A 15,787-nucleotide genomic window follows, 5' to 3' on the forward strand; every position below is an offset into this window, starting at 1 on the left:
GCCTGGGACAGATCCGCGCCCGCTCCGACCCCGCAGCGCTCCGGTAAGGGCTGCACTGGGGCTGCACCGGGGTGGGGGGTCCCGGTGAGGGATGGGGGCTTTGCCTTGGTGCCCCCCGCTTGTGCCGTGTCCCGGTTTGTGCCGCTGGATCCCCCGGAGCGCAGCCGCGCCGCTAAGGAGCCGCGGCATTAATTGATGATCGCTCCGTTCCTGTCCTGTGTCCCCGCTCCGTCCCCTCGCAGAGGGGATTTGGGGCTTGCGAGGGGAGTTCGGTGTTTTGGGGCATTCCCGTCCGTCCCCAAACGGGGAATGCAGAGCCCGGAGCGATCCTCGGGATGGGGATGCTTCGTGTTTGTGCTTGGAACGAATGGCAGCAGCGGCTTTGTGCTTTTTGGGGTGTGTAATTGAATTGAGTGTAATCTGCTGGGAGCCAGAGATGCTCCGAGAGCTGGAGCCCCTCTGCTCTGGAGCCAGGCGGGGAGAGCTGGGGGTGTTCACCTGGAGAAGAGAAGGATCCAAGAAAAGTTTAGAGCCACTTCCAGAGCCTAAAGGAGCTCCAGGAGAGCTGGAGAGGGACTGGGGATAAGGGATGGAGGGACAGGACACAGGGAATGGTTTCCCACTGCCAGAGGGTAGATGGGATATTGGGAAGAAATTCTTTCTTGTGAGAACCTGGCACACGGTGCCCAGAGAAGCTGTGGCTGCCCCATCCCTGAAAGCATCCAAGGGACCTGGGATAGTGGAAGGTGTCCCTGCCCATGGCAGGGGTGGAATGGGATGAGCTTTAATGCCCTTTCCAACACAAACCTGTAATTCTGTAATTCTATGACATGCTATAAATTTATCTGTGCTGCATCAGACTGCACAGTAGCAGTAGTTCAGGGTTTTGCTCCCTTTGGGAACCCTTTCTCATCCACTGTGGTTCCCTTTCACTCAGTGAGCTGAATTCACCAGCACACAAATAAATGGCTCAGTGAACCACAACTGTACAAATAAAAAAGTGGCAGAAGCGATGTTTGTCTTCAATTCATGATGCACAAATAAAGCTGGGAAATACTCTTTTCTGGGATTCTTGTTGATTTTTACAGATGCATTTCTGGGTGTGATGTTCTTTCACGCTTTAGCAGTTGGATTGTGAACATTAGTTCCCTTTTGTTTGCAAAACTCAAATTATGTTTAGAAATACGATAGAAAACAAGTCTTGTTTGTCTTTTGGACAAATACCTCGAGTAGTTGTTTAAATTGTGGGCTGGTTGCTGGAGTTAAGGCTATAATGTAATAAAAGCATGAAAGATCCTTGACATGTGGACTCGTGGCTTTGTTCAGGATTTCTAATGAACATCAGTCCCTCTACCCTCGGGCGCTGACAGTCCCCTCGCTGACACCTGCTCAGCTTTTGCTCATTTGTGCATTGCAGATAATCATAGGACTCTCTTAAAAGAGTACAAACACCAAAATAGCTGAAATTTATCTGACACCTAGAAGCCTTGAGCATCCCAGAGCAGTTCTGAATTCTGTCTTCAGTTAGTCCAGGGGGCAGACAGAGAATCTAATATTGCCAAGTTATTTGTGTGGGTAAAAATACATTTATCAGCAATTTAGAGCATATTCATGGTACAGTTGTGGGTTCTCATGGCTGATCTTGACCCAGGTTCTGCTTTTGTTTTTGTGGTGTCCTGTTATTTCAGCAGGCTGTTGTCCTGCAGTTCTGGTCTCGCAGCTTTTCATGGTCTCAGGCTGCAAGGCAGGTTCTGCACTTGAACCATTAGAAACTGAAAATCGATCAAAAAAATAAAAAATAGGAGAATTGGGGCTGAACAATTATTAGGGTCCAAGACCACTCCTCCTATTTTAAATTCCATAGTGCTGTTGTCACCTTCGTTATCCCTCTCTGCTGTTTTGCTGAGTAGCTGCCTCAGTGTGTAAGGAGTTAAGAGATTTTTTGGTAATTTAATGTCCCGATGTCTTGGCCTCGAGTTGCACCAGGGGAGGTTTAGATTGGATGTTAGGATAAATTCCTTCACCAAAAGGCTCTTCAAACCCTGGAACAGGCTGCCTAGGGAGGTGCTGGAGCCATCACATGTTCCAAAACGTATGGATTAGTGGTGGTCATGATGGTGGTGCTTGATGGTTGGACGTGAGGGTCTCAAGGGTCTTTTCCAGCCTTAAGGATTCCATGGTCCTCTGCCACATTTTGTCACTCATAACCAGTTGTTGGTACCTGATGAAGAAAAGTGGATGTAGCGGGGATGGGTCAGATCCATACCCCTCTCAGCTCTCTCCTGAGACAGACAACAGATTTTTCCTCTTATTTCATCACGGATATTTATTTTCCTGTCTCGGTTTACCTCACCTGCACTTTTCCCCCCAGGCCTGACACCATCCCCAGGGAGTTGGTGCCTCAGCCAGGGCACCATGACAGCGCTGTCCCCCAACCTGTCGTGCCACAACCACTCCATTGACGACTTCCGCAACAGCGTCTACTCCACGCTCTACTCCATGATCAGCATCATGGGTTTCGTGGGCAATGGCGTGGTGCTGTACGTGCTGATCCGCACGTACCGCCAGAAAACGGCCTTCCAGATCTACATGCTCAACCTGGCCCTGTCCGACTTCCTGTGTGTGCTCACGCTGCCCCTGCGCGTCATCTACTACGTGCACAAGGGCCACTGGTTCTTCAGCGACTTCCTGTGCCGCCTCTCGTCCTACGCGCTCTACGTCAACCTCTACTGCAGCATCTTCTTCATGACGGCCATGAGCTTCTTCCGCTGCATCGCCATCGTCTTCCCGGTCCGCAATATCAAGCTGGTGTCGGAGAAGAAGGCGAAGTTTCTGTGCATTGGCATCTGGGCGTTCGTCACGCTGACGAGCGCGCCCTTCCTGCGGAACGGCACCTACCAGCACGGCAACAAGACCAAGTGCTTTGAACCACCGGAGAACTCCCAGAAGACAAACATGGTGGTGATCCTGGATTTCATCGCCCTCTTCGTGGGCTTCATCTTCCCCTTCATCATCATCACCATCTGCTACACCATGATCATCCGCACTCTGCTGCGCAACTCGCTGCGGAAGAACGAGGCCAACCGCCGCAAGGCCGTGTGGATGATCATCATTGTCACCGCCACCTTCCTGGTGAGCTTCACGCCGTACCACGTCCTGCGCACAGTGCACCTGCACGCGCTGCGCCTGCGGGGCCCCGGCTGCGCCGACACCCTGTTCCTGCAGAAAGCCGTCATCGTCACCCTGCCCCTGGCAGCCGCCAACTGCTGCTTCGACCCCCTCCTCTACTTCTTCTCCGGGGGAAACTTCCGGCAAAGACTCACCACGCTGAGGAAGGCGTCCTCCTCCAGCTTGTCGCAAGCCTTCAGGAAAAAGATCTCCGTGAAGGACAAGGAGGAGGAACCCTTTGGAGAAAACCAGAGGGAGAATGGAAAGGCAGCTGTGGCTCCTTCATAAGGAGGTTAAACTTTCCCCTCAGAGCTCTGGTGGGGGATGGAGATCTCAGAACTCTTCCAGAAGATGGGATGGAGGCTTTCAAGCCTTCGTTGCAGTTAAATAACTGTAGACAGTCCCTGGTTTGTGGTACTTGGTGGCAGAGCCACTGCTGGGGCTGGGCAGCCCCTGGGGACCCCCAGAGCCACATGGGACAGAGCAGCCACCGGCAGCAAGCTGTGGAGCTGCTGCTGAACTCCCAAACCCCTTCCAAGGCTGTATTTGGGCATTTGCTTCGTTTCACAACTTTCCAAAAGCGTTAATTCCCCGAGCCAGCTGGAAATGTATACAAAGCTTGCTGCGCGTGGGGAGCTCCAGATGAACAGCAAGGGCAGAGTTTTCACTGGAACTTCAAACAGTCGCCAAGTTATTTACACAGTGAGGCCGGGATAATTCCTGGCCTGCTCCCAGCTGCCTCTGGATTTTGGTTTTTATGATCATTATGTGTGTTTTAGGCTCCCAGGGCTGTGCCTGGGCTGCAAATCGGGACGGGTCCCTCTCTCACCCACACTGAGCAGCTCAAGAGGCTTTGGTGGGCAGCAGATTTTTCAGTGTTTTCCCAGTTTCTAGAAAAATCCATGGGATCAGTTGTAGAATTGCAGTATCCTACTGTGCAGGATAACTTAGGAATAAGGATAAGAGGGAACCTTATTTCAGTGGAACTGGTTCTGAAGTGATGGCTGCAGGATTCAGAATATCACTTCAGTTTTTGAGGAAGTTTTAGGTAAAAGTGGAGCTCTGCATGCTTGGAGTCAGATATGCCTTTCTCAACTATTGGTGAAGGGTGTTAAATTAATAATAAATATTAAAAAAAGCTCTCCAGGATGTTTGATTCTGTTCCAGAGTGTTCACCCACACCTGGCAGCAAAGAGGCAACACGCGGCCATTGAAAAGACTTTTAGGAAGAGCTGGAGCTCTTCTTTTAGGAAGAGCTTCAAAATTTGAGTCTGGATGAGATATGATGCTGAAAAAACATTGGACTGTTTTTCTTCTGTAAAGAAAAACTTTAAACTCTTGGATGGAGGGAAACATTCCTGTACTTTTCCAGGGGATCTGCAGGAAGGTAACTCCAGCTCTGCTGGGGCAGAGCCCAGCCGGAAATATGAGACACATCCTGACAGAAATAGAAATTCTTGTAGGACTAAACCTCACTGTTCATTTATCAGCTCCTTCTCCAACTGAAAGTGTGTTTGGATATGGTATTTATGAAATTACTTGATGTTATCTTCAATAAAGAAAACAGTTTTAGTAGTAAAGAATAACAGTGAGCAAGAGGAGTTTGGCTTGGAGAGGCATCTTCTGGAGGAATTATCTGTACAGATAATTGGAGAGTGAATTCTCTCTTGGCACCACAGCCATAGCTCAGCAAAAGGCACTTAAAAAACCAAATTCACCTGCAGGACAAATGATGGATGTGAATTTCCAAGGAGATCTGAAATTCCTTTGTTAAATATGAAGGATAAAGGATAAATATGAAGGCTGAAAGCTACTGCTGTAGAGTAGAGACCCCCAGGAGGGCAGAGCCAAGAGTTCAAAGCCAGAACTGCAAATTGTTCAGGGAAAAATGTGAATGAATTGGCTAAAACTCATTTTCAAGGGTCAGCACTGAGTATTCCACTTGTGTCTCCAGGCTTTAAAGGTATTGTAAAACTGTAAAAAATCCTCACGGATTTTTATTTGGAATATGCAGGAATAACATGCCTATTCCCAAAGTTTAAAATATTGTACAGTAAAGCTAAGTGTGTGTATATATATATATATATATATATATATTGCAGAGCATTTTTCTTGTACCAGATGTATTTCTTAACCTTTTGCCTTTTTTATTTGAATGAGACAATGTTAATGGCAAAGGAAATGGCAGCTTTTTTTTTAATTTTCTTTTTTTGTGCAATAGGAATGCCTGTTTTAAAGAACTTTACTGAATACCAAATGAAAACATTGCAAGTGAAATTTTAATTACTGTTTTCTGTGGCTGGTTTGAAAATCTGTTTTACAGATTCTTCTTCCCCACAATAAAACTTTATTTGCACACAGCATCAGAGTGTAATACTTGCTAAATAATATTAATAATTTATAATGGTAAAATAAACATTTGGAGCAGCACAGATGTTGCTGAGATGTTGTAGGAGTTATTTTTCGTCAGCCAAATTGCTGTAGCCCAACTTCCCTGGAGCTGCTGTTGGGGGATCTGTTGGAGCCAAAACACTTCGAGGGTCTTGGTAGACTTTGCAGTGGTGGAGCAGCCCAGCAAAAAGAAGCTGGAACCTGGATAAATTGGGATTTTCAGACAGAAGATGCTTGGAAGACACCTGGAGGGGCAGGTATGCTCTTGGTGAGGGGGATTTTTTGTGTTCTGTGTGGTCACACATCACAAATGCATGGAAAAGTCTGCTGGGAATGTTTTCTCCTTGGAGCTCCCCAAAGCAGGGTCTACAGGGGGTGTTTGGTTACAAAGCTCCAGCCCAGAAGGGTGAGGAGGGGCTTTGCCACCAGCTCCGGGTGACAGTGTCCCCGCGTGTCCCTTTGCCCTGGGGACACTGCAAAGTGCCACCCTGGCAGCAAATCCCGGGCAGGTTCAGCTCGGGAACAGGAGCCTGCAGAGAAAGCTGTGCAGAGAAACAGGGACGATTCCTCTGATGGGCAGGTTAGGAGTTGTGGTGTTTTTGGGGCTGTACACCGCGACAGGAGCTGGGAGTTGGGGACCAAGTGTCACCCTGGTGCGGTGACGGAGACGCAGAGAAAACGAAAGTGAGTGGGTTGGGTTTTTGCTTGGAACGGGGCTGTTTTCTGCTGCAGTTTCTGGTCCAATGGTGTCCCCTAGTGCTGAGCCCTTCCCGGAGCCTGTGCCGGCCGAGGTTTCCTCTTTTCATTTAGTCCAGCCCCAGTTCCTCTCCTGTCATTGTCCCGATTCCTCTGGTGCTGACCTCTTTGTTCGTCCCCTCCCACACCTGCCTGTGTTTTATTTCATGACAGTCTTTGGGGTTTCCCTCTCTGCCTTCCTTTTGGCTTTTCCTATTTTTCAGGATGGATGCTCCAGCTGGGAAGGACCCAGCCACAGAAGGACTCAGCACCCTCCTCCTGCCTCGGACTCCAGCTACCCCCTCGACTTTGCCTAAAAACACTGAATTTCCATAGGATGACTGTTTCAGTATGGACCTGCAGAGCTTCTACTGGGAGCTGGTGGTGAGTGCAGCCCTTGGGCATCACCTCCCCATGCCAGTTTGGCCTGGGTGTGCCTGGGAGGGTTATTTCTGGCCAAACCAGTAGAGCTGTGGGTGAAAAGCTCTGCAAGAAACTGGTTATCCATGTGGGAATGGAATGGTCCTGCCTGTCTCCCACCAAAGGAAAGGGAGCTGCCACACAGGGAAGATCAGAAATTGCACATGGGACATGCTCACCCTAATTCCATAAACTGCTTTCCCATAAAACTCCTGCAGCATGTGAGAAGCCAGCAGCCCTTCAGTTTAATGAGCAATAAAGTCCAAGCACTGGCAATAAAGAGAGATTTCCTCTCATTCCTGCTCTGAGCATGGTGCCTCCTGCCCATCCCCATCCCTCAGCATGAATTTTGGGGCTGGAGGGGTTCAATCCATTCCCACTGTCTGGATTCCCCAGGGATCTGTGCACTGAGAAGCTCTGGCTCCCTTAAGCAGGAGTTAATTCTCACTCTGAACTTTAAATTAGCATTTTTACCCAATTTCCACTGTGGTCTGATATTAGGAGAGGGACTTGTCCCACATGGCAGGGGGGAGATGCTGGAGGCTCTTTATCCTTTTTCTACACAGGGTCATTCACCTGATTACCAGGAAAAAAAACTCAGGAGCAAAAATAAAGGAAAGCCCATCAGATTTTGAAATACCATCAGCACCAAAATCTCTTAGAAACATTCCTGAAAGCAATAAAGTGTCTTGGAAACATTCCTGAAAGCAAACCTGAGGGATGAAAAGCCCAGCCTGACGCTTGGGATTACAAATCCCTCTTGGGATCAGCAAGGTTGGGAACTCAACCCTGCTTCTCCCAAATTCCTAATTCCAGCCCTGCAAGGGGCTGCACGTACAAACAACTCTGTGGAGTATTTGCAGGCTTCACTGGAGGGGGAAATGTGCCCGTTTTGTTCTTGTCAGTGTGGTTTCTTACGCTTCAGAGGAAAGCAGCTGCCCTGGGAGCAAAGCAAGGGCCCTTTGTTAGGGCAATAAATACATTCCTGATGGATCTTCGCCAGGTTGGGAGGGACAGAAGGAACAAGGCAGCAAAACCCCACATTTTTGATCATTAATAAAAATTCCAATTGCAGGGCCACTGCTGCAGGTCTCTGCAAACAGAATTTGGTTTGGATTTGGCCTCTTAAAATCTCTTTATTTGTGAGGAGCACAACTCCCTGGTGATCTGCTTGAGTTTCATTTCAGCAAGGCTGAGGTCACTTGGGGTGTTCAGCCTGGAGAAGAGAGGACACAGCGGAGACTCCTCAGGAGCTGCAGCTCCAATCTCTGCTCCTTGTGACAGGGACAGGACCCAGGGAATGGCTGGAGCTGTGCCAGGGGAGGGTCAGGCTGGATTTTAGGAAAAGGTTTTTCCCCCAGAGGGTGTCAGGCACTGCCCAGGCTCCCAGGGCTTGGCCCCAAGGCTGCAGAGCTCCAGGAGGGTTTGGACAACGCTCCCAGGGATGCACAGGGTGAGGTTTTTGGGGTGTCTGTGCAGGGCCAGGAGCAGAACTGGTGATCTTTGTGGATCCCTTCCAGCTCAGGGTATTGTGTGACTCTGACAGGCTCCCCACAGCCCCTGAGCCCCCCAGTAACACCTGGAGGGTTCAAAGAAAAGAAGCAGAGTGTCACCATGTCCCTGCTGCAGGGACACACAGGACAGGAGTGTCACCATGTCCCTGCTGCAGGGACACACAGGACAGGAGGTTCCTGCAGGTGTTTGTCTGACCAGCCCAGAAGGCTGCAAAGGGCTGACTCTGGCTTTGGGAGCAGTTATTGCAAAAGGCAGCCTGTGGCTGGACTGTTAGAATTGCATCTGTCCCAGGATGCCCCAGGATCAGAGAGGTTTTATTTCCTTTCTGAGTAACCCTGAGACAGCCCCTTCTCTCTGCCCTGGCCTCCCCACGTTACTCATGGCAGGAAGCTGCTTACGTGAGTGAGGGCTGGAAAATGCTGCACTGCCCTTTCACCATGAATTTTCAAGGAAAATGGAATGAGAAGTTCCCCCAAACTGGCCTTGAGCCGCTGCCTCCTGTCAGCAGCATCTCCTCCCACACTCCCCACGTCCTCCATCACCCTGAACCACCGTGCCAGAGGTTCACAGGACTCCAGAGCTGCTCTGGGCTCCTCCTCATTTCCCAGGTGGGAAGGGCAGGGCAGCAGCTTCCCCAAAAACATGGAGCAGCATCCTCCCCTCTGGGGAAGGGCTTGTGGTCCCCAGCTCCAGAGAAGAGACTGGAGCAGGGCTGAGAGCCCTTGGGGAGAGCAGGACTCCAGGGGGGCAGAGGCTGAGCTCAGGTGGATTTTCCTCTGGGTTTGCACTGTGATGAGTCCAGTCAGGGTTAATCATATCCTGTGGGAGGAAAAAGAGCCCTCAAGGATGTGAACTAATGAACAGAGGTGCTGAGGAACGGATGTCAAAGCCCTGGGGGACAGTCCTGCACATCCTCAGCTCCTGGGGTAGATCCTCCTGGGATCCATCTGTTCAGATCCTCCTGGGATCCATCTGTTCAGGTCCAAATTGCGCCACTAACACTAGCTGATGGTCGACTTTGCTGCCACTGTAATTAAAACTAAAACTAATCAATAGAATCTGAGGTTGTTCTGAGGGTCAGCAAATGTCCCTGGTGCATCTGCACATGGCAGAGGACACTGGAGCCACTGGCAGAGCTGAGCAGGAGCCTCCAGAGCCACAGAGAGTGGCACCAATGATTCAACTCAAATTAAATGTCTAATTATGATAACTCTCTCCCATGGTGGGAATTCTGCTGGCGAAACAACCCCAGCAAATATCCAATATTACACTGGGTTTGTGTAAACTCAGGCACAGCCTCCACGGCTTCCAGAGAGGTGCCCGAGCTCGTGGCCTCCTCCCCCAGCACTGACCCCTCAGCAGAGCTGTATATTTTGATTTTTCCCTGTTTATTTCTACTGGATGTTCCTCTGAAACAACTGTGCTCCAACCAGGACTGCTGGAGGAGGAGGCAGCTCTTACACTGCATCCTCAGGGAGGGCACAATTCGTGGCTAAGCTGACTCTGAGAAGGAAGGTGGGAGAAGTAGGAATATGGTTTATTAGCCATCAAATCTGGAAAAACGACACAGCCAGGAAAATACTGCCCTCCTGTGAACCAAAGAGAGTGATAATGAAACATTAAATCTGAAGTTTCAATCCAAAATGTAATTCAATTACAAGAAAAAATATGTAAATTCTTCAGCCCCTGCTTTCCCTGGAAAATTGAAATTTCTACAAAATGCCAGCTCTTTATCCAAACTACAAGGATTATGTCAATACACACTGCAGGAGTTGTAGGGAGAGGGAGGAGATTTGGGGCTGTAGTAAATTGGGGAATATTTTTGTTTCTTTCTATTTTATGTTAAAGTCTGGGGGCTTTTGCCTCAATCACCTTTGCCATCCCAGCTCACACAAACACAGTTTAGACTCCTTTTGAATGGAGGGACTTATATTTAAAGCCTTTTATTGATGGTTTTTGCTGGATTTTATATAGAAATACATAAATAGGAAGACTGGGGCAGCGGTGAAAAGGCAACACTGAGCAAGACCCTGATGCTGGTGAGGCATTTTCTGTCCCCTCTCCCAAAGCTAAAGGGGTCAGGGCCCCCTAAGGAGGCACTGACAGCATTTTATCCATCAGAAGGAGGATTTTAAAGGCCAGTAACCTTTGATAAGGGCAGGGATTAACAGAGCTCCCTGAGTGACACCGTGACAAAAGGCCAGCCCTGCTCATGTCCCACACGCGCTGCCCAGGGACGCTGCTGGCACCACTGGGGGAGAAAAGATGAAGTAACAGCAAAGAGGGGAAGTGAAAAGGAGATTGCTTCATTTCTTTATGAAACAAGAGTCCTGTAGTTCTCTCAAAACGTGGGTTTGTTTTTGGAGAAACTGCTGGAACAGACACCGAGGCCCCACGTGTCACTGGGAGAAGGATTTGGTGGCTCTGCAGGGTGACCGGTCACAGGGGGCCACTCACAGGTACAAATATTAAATATTCCATGTCTGGAGGCTTCCTTTGGCTCCAGTAGAAATGTTGAGCATGATTAAGACCAAAGAGAGTCATTCCAAGCTTTGTATTGAAGGAGGTGCTTCGAACACTTGGTGTCAGGAGGTGGGAATGGGGCAGTGCCACTGCTGGGGTTCAGCCACCCCATCCCTCTCCAAGGCAGAGAAACTGTGGGATTAGGGGTCCCAAATCCCTTCCTGGCACACAGGAGCTGCTCATCCCCCTCTCACAGCTCTAACACAAATCTATCCTCATCCTGTCATGCTTATCTCACCCCTTATCTCACCCCTAACAAATGGGGACCCCTGAGTGCCCAGGCAAGTGGGAAGAGATTTATTCCTGGTGAGGCAGAGGGGCAGGGGCTGATGCTGGAGCACCAGGCCATTCTCCACCTCCTTTTCCAGCAGGAAAGTTCACCCTGAGCTCACCACCAGCTCAGGATGAGCAGCAGGGGTGGAGGTGACCAGGAGCACTGCCCTGCAGAGACAGCCTCAAGGCACATCCCAGGAAATGTCACAGCTCCATACTCCGCTTCCACCCCTCTTTATTCCTTCTGCTTTTGTCACAGTGATTGGAAAATCCACTGCTGGAGCATCACAGACAATCCCCACATCAATCCCCATGGATGAGCTCAGCTGGCAGCTCCTCCAGGCCCCATTTGCAGCCTCTGGAGCCTCCAGCCCCTTTTCCAGAGCAGGGAAATGGCAAAGCCAGCACTCCTGGAGTGAAGCCTTTGGAAGGGCTCCCTGAAATTCCCCACTCCCAGCAGCCTCCAGCACCAGGCACAGCAGCAGGGAAAGCAGTGAGGAGCATTTTTCCTAGCAAGAGGAGATGTGGAAGGTGGGAAGGGGCCAGTTTGGGGGTTTTTCTGCTTTCTCTCCTAAAGCATCCTTGATAATTCCACTTGCAGGTTCTCTCCCAGAGTTCTGCTCTGCCAGCTGAGAAATGCTCCTTGTGCCACCACCTCCCATGGAATATCAGTGCTCGGACCTTCCCTCTGAGGGTGGGAAACCAGATCCATGCCAATCTCAAACTGCAGATCATTATCCCCAAACAAATAAGTAGATTTCAGTAATGGATACAACGTGGAGGTTTCCTGGAGGAGCCAATATTTGAATTCTTCACAGCTGCATCTCTGCCTTTTGCAGGTGGGTTGGTTTGTTGTTTTTTTTTTTTTCTCTTTAGCCTGAAGTGCTCCCAAGTGCCTCATGCCATGTGGCTGCTTCTTATTTTCATCCCAGACCTGATTCATAGCTCTGCACTGATATAAAATCCATCAGATAGAAAATGCTCATTGGGGTGGGGAGAGTCCCTTCTGCAGTGCTGAGGACACTGATCTGATGGGAAGGGGAGTTGTGGCTGTAAGAGGAGACCCCAGCACAGAGCAGGGGCCCCCAGGCCTCCATCAAGTGAAAAAATAAAAAATAAAACAAAAAAAGGGAATGGAAACAATCACGAGGAATGGGCTTATTGTAGGAGAGAGCAAGTCGAAGAGGTTGTTTGGGGACAGGGAGGAAAATGCCAGATAGGAAAGAAATAGAGCTCTGAAGAGAGACAATGGAGAACTGCAGGGAAACAATTGAAGTCCCATGTGGACAGGGAGCAGGGAGATCAGGGAGCACAGGCAGCTTTTCCCAAAGGTGCTGCAGCTTCCAGCACTCTCTCAGCCCAGGAATGGACAGCAAACCTTCTGTGCACAGGGAAATTTTGGTGCTAATGTGAAGGGAAAAGGGTTTGCATGCCCTAAAAGTGAAGTGGGGGGAGTTAAAACAAGGGCAGCAGCCAGAAAAACAAATGAACCTGTGCAAAGGTATGAAACATGCTCCAAGTGCCCAGCAGGAAGGAAACAGCCCAAACAAAGGGATGAGCATCACATTACACCTGACACAGGAACATTTCAGGTTTTATCAGTCCTCCACTGCTGAGGGTTCACCTGCAGCTCCCCTGCATGTGCCCTTCAGAACATGTTAAAAAAGAAATCAGCATTTCAACAACTGAACTCAGCCTTCTGTCTGATGGAAAAAAATCAATTCCAAATGTGGAGATTTCAATACAGGCTATAATTTTGTTACAATTCAGATTTATTCTGCTTGCTTTCTTCCCTCTTTTTTCCCTTTTTTTGTTCTTCCCCTCCTCTCTGTTCCCCAGACATTGGCTCTGCTGCCTGTTCTGCTCTCCAAAGACCTTTCTCAGCTGAAATCTGTGCAGGGAAATGAGCCCCTGCCCAGCCCAGGGAGTGAAATCCCCTCTTTGGGATAAAACCTCAGGATTCAGGTGCTTCTGCAGCATCCTGGGAATGTTCTCTTCATGCAGAGCAGCAGGAAAGCACACTGGAGATGGTTTGTTCAACAGCTTCACTCTGATTTAGAACAGCCTTATAAATGAACTTATTTTGGCTTCCTCCTTTCATCACCAGAGCAAGGACGAGCTCTAACATGTTTAAATGATGGTTGCTTTTATTTCCTTGGAGCTGTGAGCACACTCCCAGGTGAGCAGACCTGACCCAGCCCTGGGTGCCTGTGGTGGGGTCAGCTGCAAAACTGTCCCTGTACCCACCTGGCAGCAGCTCCGCTCCTGCTCCTGACCCTTCCCTGGGCTCTGGGGATGCTGCAACACCATGGAGGGAGGCAGGGTGGGCTCCATCCCACAAGGAGATCCTGTTTTCCCCAGCAGAACATTCTGCTCTGGAGCAGAAGCCCCAGCAGGTGCCCACATTGTTTCCCAAGGCCTTTGCTTGGACCTGCTTGTTCCCAACAATACCTTGAGGCACAAGAGTTCTTCAGCCTGTTTGGATTTGGGTTTTTTTCTGTCTTGTTTGCTTCTTGGCTTGGAGTAGGAATTATAGATTTATAGCTAAACAGAGCCAGTGGTTGGAACTGGACTGAAATGAGATGTTTGATTCCTATCAGGGCCCTTGCTGAACAAACTGAGGAGAAATGGAGCAGAAAGACCTTGCAGAAGGTGGCAGAGACCAGGCAGGTGTTCCACAGCCTTCTCCTCATATGGTGGTGGCAGCAGCTCCAGGCTGGGGCTCAGAGAACTGAGGAACAACTTCCCCACTCCAGGATTTTACCATTTACAGGTATCCAGTGGCAAGGTGGGAGCTGCAGCCCTCCCTCCTGCATGGCAGAGGGATGAGGGCAAGCTCAGCTTTTCCTCCCTGCTCACAGAAAGATCTTCAGTGGGCCAGGTTTTAATTAATACCCTTTTCCAAAGAGCCCCTGTTGTGCTTGCAGCCTGCAGGATGGGGCAGAGGGAGGTGTGGGAGCCGCTCAAGGTCAGGACATGCAGTGTTTGCTCGTGGGCTCTGCCCCATTACGAGTGAAGGAATCATAAACCAGGTGTTCCCCAGCACTGAACTTCATCCCTGGCCACCTCCAGCAGCCATAAACACCAGCAGTGTTTGTTGTGGGCTGCAGAGGGCTTTTGGTTGGGTTTTTATGGTGACTTTGTGCCAGCAGGTTTGTGGATTCGGGGCTGATGTTCAGAGGGATTTTATGGGAGCAGGTCTGTGCCAGGATTCCTGGTCTGGAGCGAGGGTTCTTGAGGGGTTCTGGATCCTGCTTGGAGAAAGAAGCACAGACAGCAAAATGTGGGGTCCACCTGCATTGCCATCCCCTGCCAGGCTTCCCTGCCTTCTATGCTGGCCTGTCCATACTGATACAAACACCTGCATTTTCTTTTTCATACATCTCTTTTTTTTTGCTATAAGGCACTGCCAGAACTCAACTAGATCTGAAAACCACTGAGAGGGCAGAGAGTTCTGAGAATAGTACTGAACCCAGAAGAAAATCTCCAAACTTGGTGTAGTTTTTTTCCTTTAAAAGGACTCAATTTTAGTGACTGGTCACCAGTGCTGGTACCACACTGTGCCTCTGCCAGCGTCACCTGTTTGTTTAGTGGGTGTTTTATAACCCTAAAGCATTTCTGCTGGTGTTGATTTGCTTCTGTGCTTCAACATCAAAGAAATAGCGCTTGGATGGGGCTTGGAACAACCTCTGATAGTGGAAGATGTCCCTGCATTGGCAGGGGCTGGAACTGGATGGGTTTTAAGGTCCCTTCCCACCCAAACCATCCCGGGATTCTGCGACTCCGTGGAACAGGGATGAGAGCACCCACAGAGGAGCAGGTGTGTGACCTTTGAGGAAAACCCCCTCTCCTGATGCCCTCCAGGCTTTTCCCATTGTGCTGCCCCCCAGACCCCCAGCCCAGAGCCCAGGTTTGCTCCCTGTGGAGCAGATCCCACAGCTGGAGAGGACACTCCGGGTGTGGAGGGAGCGGTGCCAGCGCACACGGCTGCAGATTCTGCTCCAGCCCTGCTGTTTGCTCCTGCAGATCCCAGCAAAGTGCTGCTTGAGGGAAGTTTGTTTGCCAGGCTGTGCTGCCCCGCTCCCTCCTGGAGTGCAGGCAGCAGGAGTTTGTGTGGAGCCAGGGAAAGCCGAGGGAACGCGTTCCAAGTCCCGAGCCCACACTCGCAGCTCCCAGCGAAGGCAGGAGAGGGGAGGCTTTGCTGGACACGAGATCAAACAACCAGAATCGTTATTATTGCAGTCCAAGGATGGAAAAACAAACATTTTTATTATGGGCTGGAGCTGAAACTCCAGGATGGCTGCTAATCCCCCTGATAAGTGGGGTGTTGGCGTGGAGCGGGGTGTGCATCCAGGTTTTTGTTATTCAAGCTCCCCAACCCACGTTCAGACTGGGATATGTTGTAACTGCAATTTTCCTCTTATCTTTCTTTTCTCCCCTCTCTGTCAAAGGGTTTTCTTTTCCATTTCTTTAATATTTTTCTTTCCCCCTGCCCCTTTATTTTTATTAACTCACCTAGGGCAGTTGAATCAGCAAATTAAAAAAATGAAATTGCAATTCCAAATTTTCTAGTGGGAGAATGAGCATGCTTTTGGCACTGCCTCTTGTCATTGTTTTGTTAATTCCCCTCCTCAATTCCCCTCTTTTCTATGTTTTTTTTCCATTTCAGAGCCTGCCCTTCCTTTATAAGCCCAGATTTCTTCCCATTTGTCGTCTCTTTCCTCCCTCCTGACTCATTTCCACTTCCCATTTCTTTTCTCTT

The 15,787-nt window shown here is 49.6% G+C and overlaps 1 protein-coding gene across 1 annotated transcript; it reads left to right on the forward strand.

Moving 5' to 3' along the window:
* The first annotated feature begins 6 nt into the window (after window positions 1-6).
* On the forward strand, window positions 7-3,754 carry CYSLTR1 (cysteinyl leukotriene receptor 1). Its single transcript, XM_005423320.2, has 2 exons — window positions 7-43; window positions 2,372-3,754. Exon 2 carries the CDS (start codon window positions 2,416-2,418, stop codon window positions 3,454-3,456), a length of 1,041 nt encoding a protein of 346 aa, XP_005423377.1. The 5' UTR covers window positions 7-43; window positions 2,372-2,415; the 3' UTR covers window positions 3,457-3,754.
* Window positions 3,755-15,787: the final 12,033 nt, after the last annotated feature.

The sequence above is a fragment of the Geospiza fortis genome, unplaced genomic scaffold (genome assembly GCF_000277835.1).
Source record: "Geospiza fortis unplaced genomic scaffold, GeoFor_1.0 scaffold29, whole genome shotgun sequence".
Lineage (NCBI taxonomy): Eukaryota > Metazoa > Chordata > Aves > Passeriformes > Thraupidae > Geospiza > Geospiza fortis.